General features: G+C 38.5%; 1 protein-coding gene across 1 annotated transcript in view; it reads right to left on the bottom strand.

Moving 5' to 3' along the window:
* The window catches only part of LOC105467818 (RNA binding fox-1 homolog 1), a 2,482,591-nt gene that overhangs the window by 14,638 nt on the left and 2,449,036 nt on the right, over positions 1–18,917 (bottom strand). Inside the window, 1 exon segment of the mRNA XM_071083652.1 lies at positions 5,104–5,156. Coding sequence (XP_070939753.1) covers positions 5,104–5,156 — 53 coding nt within the window.

Genomic DNA, 18,917 nt, shown 5'->3' with positions numbered 1-18,917 from the left:
TGTCCCACAGAAGACAGTTTCAACAGCTGTTGCAGATGTGTTCACTTGGCCAAGACTTTTTTGCAGACCCCTATTCTAACCCCACATGGTTGTGTCCCATACTCATCAGGAACTGAGATGGAAATGTGTCCCCAGATTTGCTAAGAGAATGCGTGGTGGTGGGTCCTGGCATGGTGGAGGGGGCATATCTTCCTGCTAGCGAGTCCCAGCTTCCACCTACCCCTTTATACATACACACACGCGCGCACACACACACACACAGTCCCTCACACACCCTTTGGGCATTTGGGGTAGGGGATAGCTGGGAGATTTCCACTTGGACTCTGTCTAAAACAACTACTTCAACCTGTCTGGTGGTTTTCAGGGACTAGAATATTGTTAATTGATTTTCAGCCACTAACTTTCAGCAAAAAGACGTCTGGTGAATTAACCTATAACACACTTGGCCTGTTTAACTCTGTCTTCCCTTAATACACAACATGCTTCCTGACCTGACATCTGCTACCTCTATCCCCACAACTACACCAGTACTCCCAGCACACACAACTAAACATATGCCTGCTGCCTGAAGGGGACAAGCCAAGTTAAATAAACTTCCAGTGGAACAACAACTAGAGAACCATTCAGTGCCCTTTGGTCTCTTCCAAATAGTAACAACTTTGTCATCCAACTCACAAATACTAGTTTTATAAGAGCAAGATAGCATACTGGGGAAGGTGGAATTCCATCTGGAGTCAGAAGGTCAAAAGTTCCAAGGGCAAAGAAAAAGGACTGTGTGGACGCAGTGTGACCCTGAGGAAGGGTTTTGGCATTAGATGGACTCCTGTGTGACTGTGGGCAAGCTACTAAATGTTTCTGAACCCTGAGTATGTTGTTTTTTCACTTTCCAAAATGGGCATGACACCTGGTTGAGCTGCCGTGATAAACTATACATGCATGTATATGTGTAGATACATACACATACATGCATTATACATATCCATGCATGTATCTATATCATACTAGCACACATAATTTGCTCAATAAATGACGGTAAGTTACCATTATCCCCTGGAGAATTCAGCAAAGCCCCTACAAGGGACTATTACTCCAGGGATAAAGAGTTTGCTTTCCTCAGGGATTAAAGCATTGGTGCTCCATGGAATTAACTGATAGTCCTATAGAACAAGAGTGGGGGAGTGGACATTTAACAGACTCGACCTTGTAGACTTTTACTCTGCCAGCGTGTCCTGTTTGTTCTCCCATCAAAACACAGCTTAAACATGACCACTTTTCACCCACAGCCACCCCACTAACCCAAGCCATTGTCACCCCTCTCTGGACAGCTGTAAGGGCCTCCCCCATCCCCTCTCAGTGCTATTTCTTCTTTTTGCAGTTTGTGGTCTCCTGATCTGATCTAAAGTCTATGTGATCTTTAAAGTTAGATTACAACCCTCCCTCCAGTGCCTCCATATCACTCTTAGAATCCCCAAAATTTTCTGTGACCTCCAAGTCCTAACTTGCTCTGACCCTGGCTACCTCCTAGATGTTATCTATAAAACTCACCTGTACTCGTCCGTGGGCCATACTGGATGGTTTTACTCCTGGACACCTCAAGTATGCCTCAACCACAGGGTCTTGCACCTGCTATATGTTTCATGGGTCACACCTTCGCTTTATTTAGATCCCTGCTCAAATGTTACCCCCTCAGATAGGCCTTCTCTGATCACTGAGTCTAAAATAGCATTGCACCTTACTTTCCATCTCCTCCCCTGCTTTTTGATTCATTATAGTAAGTTCACAACTTACTATGCATGTGTATTATCTGCTTATTCATATACATGGTTTGGGATCTGTTCTCCAATACAATGAAGGTCTTTTGATGAGGGCTTCTGACTCACTCAATGCTATGTCCCCAGGGCTTTGGAACAGTTCCTGACACCCAGCAATGACTCAAGATATTAATCAACTAAAATGAATTTCTAGTCACTGATCAAAACAAGTAACCTGTTTTTCAGCCTCTGTTCTCATACCAGATCCTTCTTCTACAACTACTACATCACTAGCCTACCCTGGAAAAGTCGTAATGAATCACAGAGGGGAGACCTCCTGTCTAAGAAGGGAAAATCATTTTCCCCCTTTTTGCCATCTCTGGCAGAATCCAACTCATCAAAAGTTCTTGACATTACCGAATGAGAAACTACTCAAGTGTGCAAACTGGATGCATTAGGAGGTGTCCTACCCTGTTAAAAGCTTAGTCCCAAGTGATACCCAACAGAGCACACATTCTTTCGGATCAACCAAAACAAAACAAATACCATTGTTGAAACCCTTGGGTCAGAAAATATCCTTGTAAAGATGATAGTCTCATAGATCACAAATGTTAATGCAAAATGGCTATTCTATGTAGCTACAAAAAGCAGACCAGACATGTTGGCGCACTCAACAAAAGACCCATGTAAAAGGTATCGCTATTTGGAAAACTGGAAGAAAAAAATCCTGAAATGCTGCTGTACTACTCAATGATTTTCATCTCATGATCTCCACCCTAAGCCCCAGACAACTGCCTGTGCTTAGCCCATCCACCATGGGTATCAATGTGACAATAACACCTCTTTATACAAATTTCAGTTATAACATCCATCAAGCCCCACACCGAAATGTTAAGCATGTTGATTTTTTGTTCTCCATTTAAAAAAAGAACTTGTCTTTCGTCAAACTCTGATATCCAGTAGATAGTAGGATTCAATAAACCTGCCCTAGTAAATGTTTTTATAAGGAGGTGAGACCTCATTTACAGTAGTGCTGTTTAGAATGTAGGTAATGGGCACAGCCGTTTTTTTAAATTTTATTTAATTTATTTTTTAGACAGGCTTGCTCTTTCGCCCAGGCTGGAGTGCAGTGGCACGATCTCTTTCCACTGCAACCTCTGCCTCTCTGGTTCAAGCAATTCTCTGCCTCAGCCTCCTGAGTAGCTGGGATTACAGGCACACCCCACCACACCCGGCTAATTTTTGTATTTTTAGTAGAGATGGGGTTTTACTGTGTTGGCCAGACTGGTCTTGAACTCCTGACCCTCATGATCCACCCAGCTCAGCCTCCCAAAGCAGGTTTTTTAAGCGTGTAGGACATGCCCTAGAAGGCTTTCATTGAAACCACAAGTTACAACCTTTGTTGACTGAGCCGTTATGATTTTTCATATTTGCTCTATGAGGAGAGTGAACTTGCTGGGAGATAATCTGACATTTGATTGATATGGGTGTCTCCTTTTTCATGCTTTATTCAAAATTCAGAGTTCAAATGGAACCTTATGAAGCATAAACATTATTAAAATGACCATCGAAGGAACAGGGATATCTCAATCTGAAAGGTGATCAATTGCAATTCATTAAGAATTTACTGAGCAGCCATCTAGATTAGGTAGATGGAAACACCACACTCAGGCAAACTTTCATTTTCTGTTGCCTTTTTTAGAGATACTGTGTGTGGATCACTTGCTTACAAGGCAGGGATTGTTAAGTCACGGGGCAAAAATCAATATCTTTTTCATGTTTGATCTAAGATGTCCAAATATAACCTAACATACTGGAACCTGGAACATGCAGAGGGGTTAACAGAAGGCAGAAGCTCTAGTGCACTGAGGCATCTACACATGATGCCTATGTACATTTTAAATTAACATTATTCCCCACCCCTACCTCCCATTCCAAGCAGTCTCCCTTTTCGTTGCATGCTCCATTCCACTAAGGCTCTGAAAATGTTAAACAACTGTTGTATTGCGGGAACATTCCCCTGCCACTGCCAGTAATTCAATTAACCATTGCATCTAGCATTGGGCATTAGTTAAGTGTTAAGGATGTCGCCACCTCTCACAGTGAGAAGCAGAGACATGAATTCTAGGGGTTAAGAGGGAAATTGCAGGACCCATCAAAGGGGTTTTATAGAAACAGAGTATACCATTGCTTTAAAATGTCAGCATGCATCATGCATACCTCTTGAACTCACCGGGTAAGACTTTAAACCCGTTATAAAGGCTGAGGCTGACCATATCAATAAAACTGACCCTGCCTTTTAGAACAGAGATGGTTGGGTGCATGTTCCTAGCTCTCTGTGCTTCCTTTCATTCATTTATTCTCATCAAAGGCGGTAAATAGGGAGTGAAACATTGGTACATAACCCTTTCTTTACTGCACCATTGATAAGAGGTAACAGATGAGTGTTTATTTCTAAGATTCAGTTTAATGTATGTGTCTGAAGGTCATGGGATGCTCAGTTATGTAGTGATAAGTTGTAACGTCCTCCCTCGCAGGCTGAAAGCACTGCATTGGCAAGACTTCGTAGTGATTGTTTTGGTCATAGGTTAGGCTTAAAAAAACAAAAACAAAAGGAAAAATCTAGTGTTAAGGCACTCACCTATCTTGGCATGTAATTCCACACTAATGAAAGTACAAATTTAACTGTTCTGAACCACGTGAAAGAAAAAAGACAGGTGTTATTTTGACAGATACATCATGCAGCTATTCAATTTCCATTTGCCAATGTCCTGGTTTCAAAACCAAAAGACTTGGTCTAAGTTCTGCTACTTGAAAGATGTTTTACAAGAAAGGAAATAGAGGATCTTTGGCTAATAGAATGAAGATCCCCTTCTTATAAGACAGAGATAATTATATTCTCGAATGCCTCTAGCTTTATAGATTCAGTCTTTTACAGCCTCTAATATTCCATAAAGATCCCAAATAATTCACACATCAATCTGTTAACCCAGACATAATACGTCAAAAAACATGGAAGTCATACATCTGTGTACCTAATCTCCCTGTTCCGTATTTCACCATAAGAGCACTGATTATACTGTTAGATTTTCTTGTGGATTCATTCAACATCGTCTTACTTTCCTGGACCATGTATTATTAAAACCAGAAATAAAACATCAAAGTTAGCAAAATGCCTAATGTCTTACATGGCAGAGCCTCAAGGTTTCAGCTGTACTCCAAAGATACAAGAACTTTTTTTAAACTTTCTAGAGTGACCAACTGCAGCATGTGAAGAAGGAAAAAAAAAAAAAAAAAAAAAAAGGATACTGAGACTTGGATGGATGCATCAAGAAGTAGCAATGTTTGTTACCTGCAGAGGTGTTACAAGAAATTTCATCTGCTGCAACGAAGACGAACTGATTTCTGGAAGAGAAGATAAAATTCACAATACTGCTCGCTCAGGGGGAAATGTGCTCTCTGCCAATTGGTTTGATGTGTACAGATGAGGGGAGGGAAGGGTGCTGCTTGTGAATGGATGTTGCAAGGAAATGTGCTGATGTACCTCAGTTTAGAAAGATCATGAAATAAGCATGCGGGGACCTCTTAAAGTCATGGTAATGTCAGAATATGGACCAAGTACAAGCTGTTGCACCAAATATTAATACTATGTGTTACCAAAACATGCCAGAGTATGTTTCTAAGGCGCTAAAGCATTTCAAATTGTGCTTATATGAATTTCTATGCTAAAGAGATTACTTTTTAAAATGAGACTACTGATTAGGAAATACAGTATACTACAGCTAGCTAAAAAAATTATAAAATTCTAGACTTATATAAAAAAAATTTAAGAAAGTGCTGTCATTTCAGAAGACAATTTTATATGGTGATGTGTTATGGGTAATAATTTCCTCATCCAACCAGGCTAGCTACATAAAGTTAACTCAATTGAAATAAACCCTATCTGTCCAAATTATTTTTAATGATGCAGTAGTAAACAGAATGAAAATAGAAAATGCTATTTTACTTTTAATAAATCCAGAAAGATGATAAAACTATCTTAAGATGTTTCCAACTGTGACATTTCCACAATGCAATGTGTTCTAATTCAGGGGTACTACTTACTCCTCTAGAAATAAGATCGTCTGTGTCAGGCAAATTATAAAAATGGCACAATGAGGTTGCCTAGGTTCTTTTTTTTTTTTTTTTTTTTTTTTTTTTGAGACGGAGTCTTGCTCTGTCACCCAGGCTGGAGTGCAGTGGCCGGATCTCAGCTCACTGCAAGCTCTGCCTCCCGGGTTTACGCCATTCTCCTACCTCAGCCTCCCGAGTAGCTGGGACTACAGGCGCCCGCCACCTCGCCCGGCTAGTTTTTTGTATTTTTTAGTAGAGACGGGGTTTCACGTGTTAGCCAGGATCGTCTCTCGATATCCTGACCTCGTGATCCGCCCGTCTCGGCCTCCCAAAGTGCTGGGATTACAGGCTTGAGCCACCGCGCCCGGCCGGTTGCCTAGGTTCTTAAATGCCTCAACAGCAGCAGCACAGGAGCTCTGGGTTTTCACTGGTTACATCTTTACCATGCCTATAGATCATCAATAACCAAGATAAATGCATTTTTTTTTTCTTAGAGTGATTGGTTGTTTTTCAAATGTTTCAGTGCTTCAAAAGGTATCTAGTGATTGAACATTTCTTAAAACATCTTAAGAAAGTTTTACTGTTGCAAAAGGTACACCGTGGAATATAGAGCTGCCATTTTGAATATTCCCTAGAATTTCACATTCAGTTAAACTCTAATCATTTCTACGCCAATAAAATATAAACAAATTATACATGCTTTGAGAATAGCATTTTTAGTACTTCTACATAACAAGTCACAACTAAGTTTATCGCTTAAGACAAAAGTTAACATCATAAGATTTTGGACTATCTTTTTGTTAGGCTTTTTGAACCCTGTGAATATCTGGCCCTGGATTTCCTATGTTTTGAGGAGCAATAAAATTTAATATCCCTGAAAAAGGAGATATTTTTGTTGAATATTTGATTTACTCACCTTTGGCTTATACAAGGGGTAATAACACGGGAATTCCTAACTACAGGTATGGTATTCTGGGGTGCACAAAACAAGCACTTAGAATAACCTCTATTTACAGAATGCTCACAAGAAGAATGCTACCATAAGCAAGAATGGCGACCTGGTTTATCCAAAGGGGCAAGGTCTTCGCACTAGGCATTCACCTATCTGTAGCAGGAGGGTGGGGCAGCTCTACCCAATTTCTATTCCCTAATCCTAGATGAGATTGCTAGCTTGTGTTCCCTTTCTGCAATTTTCCCTAAGGAACTGTCCAGTGTGCTAGACATGAGGAAAGCTACTTGGAGACAAAATATATGTAAAACTGTGACTGAACAAACGGAACTTTTAAAGTGCAACCTGCCAGTATGATTAGAAACAGCCCTGTAAGAAACTAGGCTTGGTTTTTTAAATTGTTTCAGAATTTACTGTAAGATTGTGTCCTTGAAAACATTCTTTTTGATACTATGCACTTAAGCTACCCTTTTTCCTTCCTTCTTTCTTCCTCTCCTACCCTTTCCTTTTCTCCTTCCTTTTTCTCCTTCCTTTTTCTCCTTCCTTTTTCTCCTTCCTTTTTCTCCTTCCTTTTTCTCCTTCCTTTTTCTCCTTCCTTTTTCTCCTTCCTTTTTCTCCTTCCTTTTTCTCCTTCCTTTTTCTCCTTCCTTTTTCTCCTTCCTTTTTCTCCTTCCTTTTTCTCCTTCCTTTTTCTCCTTCCTTTTTCTCCTTCCTTTTTCTCCTTCCTTTTTCTCCTTCCTTTTTCTCCTTCCTTTTTCTCCTTCCTTTTCTCCTTCTCTATTTTTTCTTTCCCTTCGTTCTTTCCCTCCTTTCATTATCCCTTCATTCTTTCTCTCCCCCAATTTTTTGAAAACCTATGTGTATTGATTTTTACTTATTGTTTTACCCATGGTCTTTTTGATCTCTAAGTTACAGAACTAAATGGACTACTCCCTTTTGACAACTTGCCCTCTTCAAAAGAGTTGGCTTAGATTACTTTTGACTATAAATTTGCATATATTTCAAGGCACAGAGTTCTCAATAGTGACATTTAAAAGAACGTGCCATGGACTCTGCAGCAATGCCAAAAGGAGTTAATGGCTGCCAGTTAAGTATTTTTTGGATGTATCCATTCTGTACTATTTTATTTTTTAATCCACGTAATCACATTACATTCCAGAAAGGTCACCATAAGGCATCAGAAAAGTGCCTTTCTATAGAGTTCGTTAATTCCATGAATTCAATCTGTATGATCACCACTTCCCCTGAACTATGCTTTTATCAATTGACAAGTGCAATTAACAGGAAATGTCTGCAAAATCAGATTGGCTTTGGGGTGGCTTACATTTTCAGGACAACAGAAAAACTCTGGTAGAGTTCTAAGTGGAGATTGCATGTTGGTGTTTATATCCACCATGATACGCCGTTTTATATAGAGCTGTTTCACCTTGAACATTAAGAAATTATTGACTTAGAGGGCCCATAAATGGATCATCTATGATGCCCAGGAGATAGAAACCATCTGAACTATCTTACCCGCAATCATCCTAGTCCTGATCGCCCTTCCATGTCTGCACATCCTGTATCTAACAGACGAAATCAATAACCCCTCCTTTACTATTAAGTCAATCGGACACCAATGATAACCTACGAGTACACAGATTACGGAGGCTTAACCTTTAACTCTTACATATTACCCCCACTATTCTTAAACCCAGGAGACCTTCGACTTCTAGAAGTTGACAATCGAGTAGTCACATATGATCACAGAGACAAATGTCTCTGCTATATCCAAACAACTTAAGGAAAAATTAAAAGATCAGAACAATGCAGGTATATTCTGAACAGTGGGCTGGCTACCTCTCAGGGAAGAAAGAAGGCTGGTACCAGGGTCTGTCTCCTTATGCAAACCCTACTGTTGTGCTGTTTTCTCTCAACACAGACCCATGGATTTAAACTTCAAAATGCACCTGATTTTCCACAAACTGGTCTGTTCTTTAGTTGATTAAAAAAAAAAAGCAAGTGTGACTGAGTCATTCTCAACCTTGGCTGCACATTGTAAATAACTGTTGCACTTCTAAACATTTCTGGTTACCAAGCTACACTTAAGACCAGTTAAATGGTAACCCCAGAAACTGGGTCTCGGGCATCAGCAGTTTTTAAATACTTCCAAGTGATTCTAATGTGCTAATGTTCTTCATTTGAAAACTACTTGTGGAGTTGAATGGTAACAGTGCCAGTGATAGGGCCCCCTTCTGAGGGTTCTGCTTTAATTGATCCTGGGGTAGGGTCTGAAAAGTAGTTCAGAAAATGCTCTGTAGGTGACTCTAATAGATGGCCACAGCTGAGAAGCAGTGATATGACGCCAAGGCAGAGGGATTCAAGAGACTCAAAGAAGTGGATTCAAGGAAGGGATTCAAGGGAGTTGAATCACTGAATTTCTTCCAACTTTGGTTTCTATTTTTGCAACTTCTATTTGACCATCATGCTTGCCTCCAGGGCAACCTAGCTACTTAGGTTTTGGACAATGCCACCATGGAAACCTGATAAAGTGTCCAAGAAAGGGTACTTCCAGTTTCTAGATGCCTTCTAAGAGTTGACTTTAAACCTCATCCTGAAAGAGAAACTGCTCTATAGTGGCCATGTCTTACTCTTGGTATTTGAGTCCTTCCTTACCTGTTCCTCTTACTGGACCATTTCTTATGAATTTACTCAAGATCATCTTTGCTTGAGATTTTCCACTTTTCCTTGAGGTCAGCCCCTAATTTTGTCTTTACCCATTCTGTCACCCAAAACTTTTTATATTCTACCTCTACTACTCCAAAATTTTTCAAACTTCCCTGAAGAATTGCGTAGAATGCTCATTCAATGTATACATTCCTGGGTTTCAACCCTGACCACCTGAATCAATTTTCAGGAGAGAGGTCTGGTAATCTGTACACTTAATAAGAACCCGGGCCTGCATATTGATCAGCTCCACAGGGCACCCATTCTCACTGTGCTCTAGGTAGCAGGTGCTCCTGTGAGGGAATCACGCCTCCTGCTACTTCTTACCTTGAAGTTTGGGCAACCTTGCTGAGAAAACCCTGCAAGTTCATTCCCATTTTCATTTCAAAGCTCACCTGTCCCAGGAGGATTGTTTTAAATTGGGAAGGCTTGGTTAGGGGTGGAAAAGAGGAAGGATTACAAATGTATGAAAAATGAAGAAATGGCTAAATTGAATTTAAGGGAGAAGACTATTTGTCCTGGCTCATGGGAATGCTGGCTGCAAAGTCTACTATCCAACACTGATGTGGCACTTATGACTGCAAGTTGCTAAGTGTCATACCTATGTATTCATTAAATTTTTCTTATAATCCCTCTTTTTATCCTCTTGTAGATGAGGAAACCGAGACATGGAAAAGTTATATAATGCGAGCAGATGTTAAGTGGTAGAGGTGAAACCTGAACACAGTTGGCTTGGCTCTACACCCAAGCTTTTACTATCTAAAGTTCTTGAGAAACATTCATGTAGCAGGTATTTAATCAGCAGTGGGGTGTGATGTCTCTGGAGTAACTTAATATTCTGAATCTCCAGTTCCTCTGAGAAATAAAATTTGAATTCCTCTGAGTATAATTGAGAGAATTAAAAACATACTCTGCTTTAACAACTTGATTATGAAATGGCATACACCATGGTCTTTCTCTTTTCACTCTTATGTCACTAGGTTGACTAACCTTTTTAAGATTTTTTTTTATAGACCAACCCTCTACACTCTATCTGCCTCAGCTGGTGGTACATTTAAATTAGTCCTGTGGATTGCCACGTATCACCCTCATAGCCCACTCTTGTTCCTTAGGCTAAATCTCATCTCTTGGCAGTTTTCCTTCTGAAAAATTACCCATGGCTAATTCTTAGAGTCAAATTAAAATAGTAGCCAGCCCATGTTGCTGGAGGGCACATGAGAGGCTAGATACCAAGTCAGAGTAAACTTTTGGTGCAGGCAGGTGGGAGGCAAACATACCCCATATCAAATAATGCTGGTTTAAATTTTATTGGTAAATATTCTGGTTACTTCACATTCTTTGGCTTCTTAATTCTGTTACATTGCTATTGTTACATAGATCTCAGGATCGATATCACTTACAGCAAGATTCTTCTTCTATCCAATGCTATGAATATTGAATCTCTCTCTCTCTCACACACACACACACTTAAACCTTCCAAGGATGTCTGCTAGGCAATCCCTACAGCTGAGAAGTTGGTCTTCTGGCCTGGTAGATAGCAGCCAAGACGCCCCAAGATAGTAGTGGGACAAAATCCAATTCTACCTGTAGGTATTGGGATATCTTTTGTTTATAAGGCAGAAGTTCTTAATCCTGACTGCTCAGCCAATACTTTGTTTTTTTAACAAATATTCAGCTAGGATTTTATTTTTCAAATAAAATACTAAGGACCAGGCCCATACCCCAGTCATTTAGGTTCAGCATCTTTTGAGAGTGGTTCTCATGCACAGATATGCCTGAAAAACCCCTGGGGGTGATTCTCATCTGTCAGCCAGCATGGGGAACTCATATCTCACTGTACGAATACCTCTCTGAACATATGTATCTTGCCTCTGCAGGAAACAGTTGTCTTTTGGGTTTAAAGTAAATTGCACTAGTATTGATTTTGACATTTTATACTTAACATTTTAATTGCTAATTATATATTCTAGTAATTGTAGTAATTGTTTTATAATCATGCTTATCAGGATGCTTTTTTTTCACGTAAAATTAAGGTAGAAATTCACAATCAGTTTATTCTTGTTGTTCATCTTAAAGTTGCTAGATGTGCCATATGGAACTCAGCCACGAGTGTTTTCTGAATATTAAACATAATATGCAGATATGATGCACCTATTAAAATTCATATTGCCAACCTTGCCCAATAGTTGACTCACATCATTCATTCAACCCTCAGATTGTAAATGAGGGACTTGTTACTTATCAGGCACTGAGCTAAGTCTAAGGGGTCTGATGCTATGCTCATAGCTTTTAAATCACTGGAGTATCTTGGACTTGCCTGTCTGGAAACTCATAATGTAATTTATATTTCAGTTTTATCACCTTCAAAGGGAGGTTGCTGGCAATCAGTATCTTACCTCCTTGGCCCACATGTAATACTAACACTCTACTCCAGAATGGTACAAATGCCATTCAGATTCCTATTTTTTACCTGCCCTGTCACTTTTATTCATACTTTAGAATATGTCATGTGTACTTCTATACAGGGTGCAAACTGTAGAATGAGACAGGGTATACACAGACAAGTAACCCAACAGATTGACTATAGAAAGCTCTCAAAGGTTCTACACCTATCCCATTTTGAAAAGGGGGAACATATGAAAATACACTTAAAAACATTTCATTTAGACACAGTTCCTGTTGCTAACATGATATACATAAAGAAGCTTAAACAGAAAGAAGATAAGCTCAGTGAATCTCTCCCCAGTTTGGCTATTCTACCAAAAAAATCTGAGTTTTAGAAATTCAAACCCAAGTGCATCTCCGTTACCTGGAGACGTTGAACAGTTCCCTTTTGTCATTTTAGTTCCTCCAACATTTAACATTCTCCCCAGTTCCCACTAGACTTTCTTGTCTAGGCTCAGGTGAAAGGGAACCAACTGTGAATCTGGAAACCATGCCTTGTTGCATACAAGCTGTATTCCACTAGAAAATTCACTTCACCTTTCTGGGCCTCAGTTTCTTCATTTGGAAAAAAAGATATAAAAATAGTACATGCCCTTCCTGGACCTTTTGTGCAGGTTGAATGAGAAACATCTTATTGGTGGAAGTCATCTTATTGGTAGAAAAATTGGCTTTTTTTTTTTTTTTTTTTTTTGCTCTGTAGACTCATAAAGGAAAGTCCATTTCTCTCTCCACCCAAAGAGGAGAGCAGGCAATTGGTTTTACAAAAATCCAAAGCAGTGATAGTTAGAAGGCTGGATTTATCCTGGGAGATTGGGCATGTCTCCTACAAAGCTAATGCACGTGTGGTGGCCTAAGTTGATCCATGAGCAGAAAAGTTAATATCCAAGGCACAGAATGAACAAGAAGGATAGGATATTTGATCGTGTGGTTCCCAATTTCTATTCCCCAACCTATTTTATTTCTAGGGTGGAAGTCAATATTTTAAAACGACCAAAAACAAATGTATTTAGTAAAAAATTATTCTAACTCATAAAACCCGTGTCCACAGGAAACTTTTTTTTTTTTCTTTTCACTCAAGAACAAAACACAGTATTCCCACAGTTGATGCTGTTACTGCTAATATCCGGAGTACTAAGCGTCAGGATCTCTTAGAGGGGCTTTCTGTTCATGACAGCAATTCTCACAACCACCCAAAGAAGCAATGGTTATCCATTAATCCCACTTTATAGATGAGGCAGTTGAGTGTCAACTAGCTCAATGTTAGCCTGCCCAAATTATCTCATGTAGTAAGTAGACTCACAGATTCAGGACCCAGGTGTAAATCTCAATCTGTAATCATATTCTGTATATCAACAGCAATGATTTGCTAGTGCATGTCTCTATCAGAGTAGGTCCAATGAGAATAAAAGATCCTGTTTCAAATCTTGACACAGTTACCTACAAGTCCTGGGGTGCCAAGCAACGCACAGGTTCCCAGAGGGTTAGTGCTACAATGTGTCTTAGATATTGTCTAGACTAAAAATGACCTTGCACTTTTGAATGCATTTAATTTAATGTACTTGCTACTGCCTGTATATATTCACTGCAAATACTAGCATACATTCCAAAATATGTCAATCTGAAACCGAGTTATTGATAACATTTGCACCACCTTTTTTGGTTTATAAAGTTCACCTTCTTCATCTCTTTCTGATTCTAATTAGTACCATGCTTTCCATTTAGCACAGGAAAAAACTGAGTGTCAGTAAAGTTAAATCACATGGAACTTTTTCAGGTACTACTTTATATTTGTGTGAAATCTATGCAATTAATGGCATGATGTTAGCATCAATAACTATTTCTGTCCATGAATCTTTTGGGGTAAAGAATTAATTGTGGCCTTGGGCCAGGAGAGGGAAGAAGTCACAATGGAACTGACATTGAGGGATGCTAACTGTTGATAGCTCTTTCTCATTGAAGAAGGGAGAGTAGAGAGGCAATGGCAATAAATCAATAATTTACAAAGATAAATCCTCTTATCTCTTACAAGGTTTGTGATGGGACAATCCTCTGTCAACATTATTGATGGCATATCGGGGTACAATAGAAGCTTGTTCTCTAGAGCCGGGCTTCTCAAACTTCACACCAGTCATTCTGGAATCTTGAAAGTGCAGGTTCTGGTTCAGCAGGGCTGGGGTGGGGTTTGGGATTCTACATTCTCACAGCCTCCTGGTGAGGCCAATGGTGTTCGTCTGAAAACTATACAAGGCAAGGCTCTGCAGGCTTTTTAGATGATCCACTCAAATCTTGAAATTTCAAAACAGAACAAGTTCATCCCGCTTTCCCCCCATTTGTTCATTTTCTAAGTTTGGGAGACAGAAATGGAAGAAAACAAAAATAGCGGGAAAACGATCATTCTGAAAAAGCAGGGAAGCTAGTATTGTCCAGAAAGAACTATTAAAGTACTTCCACTCCCACTGCCTGGGCTCATATTCTGTTTGGTAGTAGTCATCCACAAACACTATAACAAAGCAGAAATGGTGGAAAAAAGTTCATCTCTTAATACATTCTAAAATTTTAAATTACAAAATTGAAACCATGAAAGACAAGAATTGAAAGAATTGAGGATGCTAGAAGCATCTAACAATGAGTGTTTTCTCTTTTTCTTTAAATTCCACGTCCCCCAGACTCGGGGGAACCACTGATTTAGCTTATCAGATATGTGGCTTATTTCTATAATCTCAGGCCAAAGCATTTCAATCTAAATTGATTGGGATAATTATGAGAAGAGTACTTGGCTTTGATTATGTTTCAGCTATCAGAAAACTGTTAATCTGTTTGAACAGTCACACATCATAATGCAGTAAGAATTAGCTTGGGAAAAAAAGTGACTAGTTACTCCTTATATTCTCCCTAGTTTGTGCCCCACAGACTACCATCCCCTCAAATTCGGATCATGGCCCCTATTCTAAATGTTTTGTATGTTAATGAAATATGAAGTTCATTATAGTTGTGAGGAGTGCCTAATTCCAGAGGAACCAAGCATTTTGATTTACACCAAGGAAGAAATAAGTCATTTCTGTCCAGTGACTGTTTACATGCAGGTACTACACACAAAGGTGAAAATAAATCACATTGAAATAGAAATCAATTCTTGTGGAAAAGAATTTCATCTTGGGATAAGTAGAGTCAGAACTTGCTTTGATAACTTTAAAGGAAATATTAGACACTTTTAGTGAAAAATTTCATCTTATCTTGAAAGAAATGATAGTATACTACCATCCATAGTATACTACCATCCATAGTATACTACCTAGGGACAAAAAAAAAAAACCCAAACAAAAAACAAAGTGGAGGGGTTTAATTTTTATTGCTATGTCCACAAATGCTTCATGAGCTAAGATTGTATCTTCTGCTTTACTGGATTACTGTCTTCTAGAATGTAAGTTCTTTTTAGCAATAGAAATGGCTCATTCACAGGGCTTTGCGTGTATATTTTCAACAGACCTACACCTAGAAAGCATTAGGCTTTCCCAGCCTGCCTCTAAAACCCTTCACAGCGGAAGGGCCCTGATGCTGCTACTGAAAAGATACGCTTTTTTTTTTTTTTTTTTTTTTTTTTTTTTTTTTTTTTGTGGCCTATCAAGTCAATGATCTGCGACCTAAAAAGTGTGTAATTAGGCCATGACATGACCAAAGGAGTTGTTACACCTTGTCTTGTCACTGGCAAAAGTGTCTACCCACATGGCTGTGACAACTATGCTCTGCTGGGCTTGGAAATGCCTTTAATCTCTCCCCAACTCCTTGTTGGTCCAGTCTGTTGGCTATTACAGGATTGGTTCTTTTTTTAAACTGATTCAATTACATATCCATCCAATAGTGCATAACAGTTGTTAGGAAGCCATTATAGATTATGGACAAAAGGCAATTAGTTCTTGAGAGAAAAACTTGAACACTTTTTCTTTTAACGTGTGTGTGTGTGTGTGTGATTTCTATAAACTAAGACAAACTCAGGAAATATATCAGTTACAGCCATATTACTTCTCAGTACTGAGAGCTCAGCATCCATAAACCCAATTTAAAAAAATTACAGTGACTCTACTATCAAAAGCTGAGATGTACCTTCCCTTCCTCACGATTTCAGAGCCATCTCCATACTTATCAAATGAAATCAGTGACAGTCTACAGAGCAGATCAGGAGAAAATAGAATTATCTTAGCTATCCTAATTTTTTGGAGAATACACAATCAAAATCACTAAGGACCAATGTTTTATATATATATATATATATATATATATGAACTGTCAGTTCATATATATGAACTGTCATACATAGAGATATATATAACATATATATATATATGAACTGTCATACATAGAGATAGATATATATATAACATATATATATATATAACATATATATAACATATATATCTATAGGGCAGAAAGATGGTCCCTTCCTTCCTTCACTTTTTCCATTCATCCATCCACCTATGTATGTGTATGCATGGATATATGTATGTATCTATCTCTGTCACTTAAATAATTTTTAAATAAGACTAAATAAAATATAGGAAGTCTAGCATAAAGTTGCCAATGTTTATTTTGCCAAAGGTGGTTGCCAGGCCTTGAACTGGCCTTGGGAGATACTGCTTTCAATACAGCACTAGAATAAGATCTTGAGATCTCTCCTTGCCACATATGAAGAATAAGAACAAGGGCTGCTACTGCTGTTTAGCTGTGTGTGTGTTTCTATTATATTATTAATATATATAATATATATTATTTTTATTATTATTGCTTATACCTGTGAATCTCACAGGTATAAGTGTGTGTTTCTATTATCCTAAAGCTGGCTAGGACGATTGGTTTCACTTTTTCTTCCTGAGGAGGACCTGAATCAGCAAAAACCCCCAAAAAACAAAAACACAAAATGGATCTATTAGGAAAGTAAACTTGAAATGAACAAGATAAAAGGTGTGTATATACATGTAGCTATGTATAGATGTACACATACTCAACCTGGAGTTCCAACTAAAACCTGGACATGCTTTTCTAGACACAGGGGGGCACAGAAGGATAGAAATAAAGGCGTAAGTGACTCATTTCTGCTACATTATTACAACTTGACAGATTTTTTTTTAAATTACAGAACCCAACAGTTCATCAGGATGAGTAAAAATAAAAGACTAAAAATGAAACTAAAACCCAAGAACAGCTTCTTCAAAGCACCATCAAAAATGGCACAGAGGTAGGACTTCGGTTTATTGCCACGTATTGATTCCACAGCCTAGACTCAAACTCTCAAGTGGCTTCTCCCTGCCTCTGGGTCTGTATCCCAGCTAGGAAGATGGCATGGGAAACTTTCCCATCCATTCTGAACCTCCACGAACTCCACCCTCAGTCCCTTGTTGATCTGACAATACCATCTCTGGCATGGCCATGTTTTACAATGCTCTCACTATATTTTTCCAACAGATTTCTCAAAGACTGCGACTGTAAATAAAATGATAGGGAATCTAGCATAAAGTTGCCAATGTTTATTTTGCCAAGTAAGAACATGAAAAACAAAATGGGATGTCTAAAATGAAAACTACCATTTGCTATTGTTCTAATTTTATAAATCTTTAACAGCAGTGAGAAGGAAGAATGGATTCAGCCTATTTCCCAGAAAAGAGGGTTGACAACCATATTACATGGTCAGTGTTCTTCTGTCTTGATAAACCAGTAAATATGCCATCAAAGGTGGTTGCCAGGCCCTGAACTGGCCTTGGGAGATAGTGCTTTCAATATGGCACTAGAATAAGATCTTGAGATCTCTGCTTGCCACACATCATGAAGAATAAGAACAAGGGCTGCTGCTGCTGTTTAGCTAGAAATATTTTCAATCCTTATCAAACTTGGTTCAGATAAGAGGACTGCAGAAAGCAGAGCAAGTACCCCCTTTGTCTGCTTTTTGTATATCTATTTTCATTAAGGGTTTCAAATTATCCACAGGTTCAGCTTTCTGTATTCCAACCCACGGCAAAAAAAAAAAAAAAAAAAAAAAAAAAAAGAAAAAAAGAAAACAATGTCCATAAAACATGTCTTTAAAAAATTAACCTTCCTACAGAAATAATCCCCTAAATGGTAAATTACATTTTCTATTCAGGATGCTCATACACTTTATATGCTGACAATCCCTTAAATTTTAGCCTATATCATCAGATAAAGACTCCAAATAAAATTGAATATCATTGTAAATGTACTTATTTGTCTATTTTCATGACAGCATTTCTCTCCTACTTAATCTGAGGCCAGAAAATAAAGTTCTAAAATAGGGAGTAGCCTGCACTAATGGAAATCAACTCAAATCCTTTTACTTTTTTACTTCAGCTTGAAGATTGTATAATAAGGATTTAGTCTTATTTTCTGTATTTAGCTTATGAACTATTAGAGGGCAGAAAGATGGTCCCTTCCTTGCTACCTTCCCTCTTTCCATTCATCCACCCACCTCTATCGCTTTATCTCCATCTATCCATCTACCCATCCTTCCACGCATCTATGTATGTGTACGCATATGGATGTATGTATCTATCTTTGTCACTTATATAATTTTTAAATAAGACTAAATCCTGTATGAACCCCAAAATATGCCTACTTATCCTTACTAGGTTCTAAGAAACACAAATCTGTCTGAAACAGAACCTTTTATTCATAGGTTATGAATGTCATATTTAACTTATGTTTTCTAGCATGCAGTTTGTGACCACTTGAAATTAACAAGCCCTGGTCTCTTTGCATTAAGCTTTACCTGAATACACTTACGAGTCCCTTGTGAGGCCCCAAGGCACAAGTGTGTGTGTGTGTGTGTACATGTGTGTATGCAGAGAGCTATATAATATGGCATTTTATTTGGATTTCTATTAAGTTGAGCTATATAAAATTTATATTGATGTATGTACATATTTCATACCTATTACAACAGAGCCAAT

This window comes from Macaca nemestrina, chromosome 18 (genome assembly GCF_043159975.1).
Source record: "Macaca nemestrina isolate mMacNem1 chromosome 18, mMacNem.hap1, whole genome shotgun sequence".
NCBI classification, from domain to species: domain Eukaryota; kingdom Metazoa; phylum Chordata; class Mammalia; order Primates; family Cercopithecidae; genus Macaca; species Macaca nemestrina.
The sequence above is the reverse complement of the archived record's forward strand: the minus strand, read 5'-3'. Positions and strand labels throughout refer to the sequence as shown.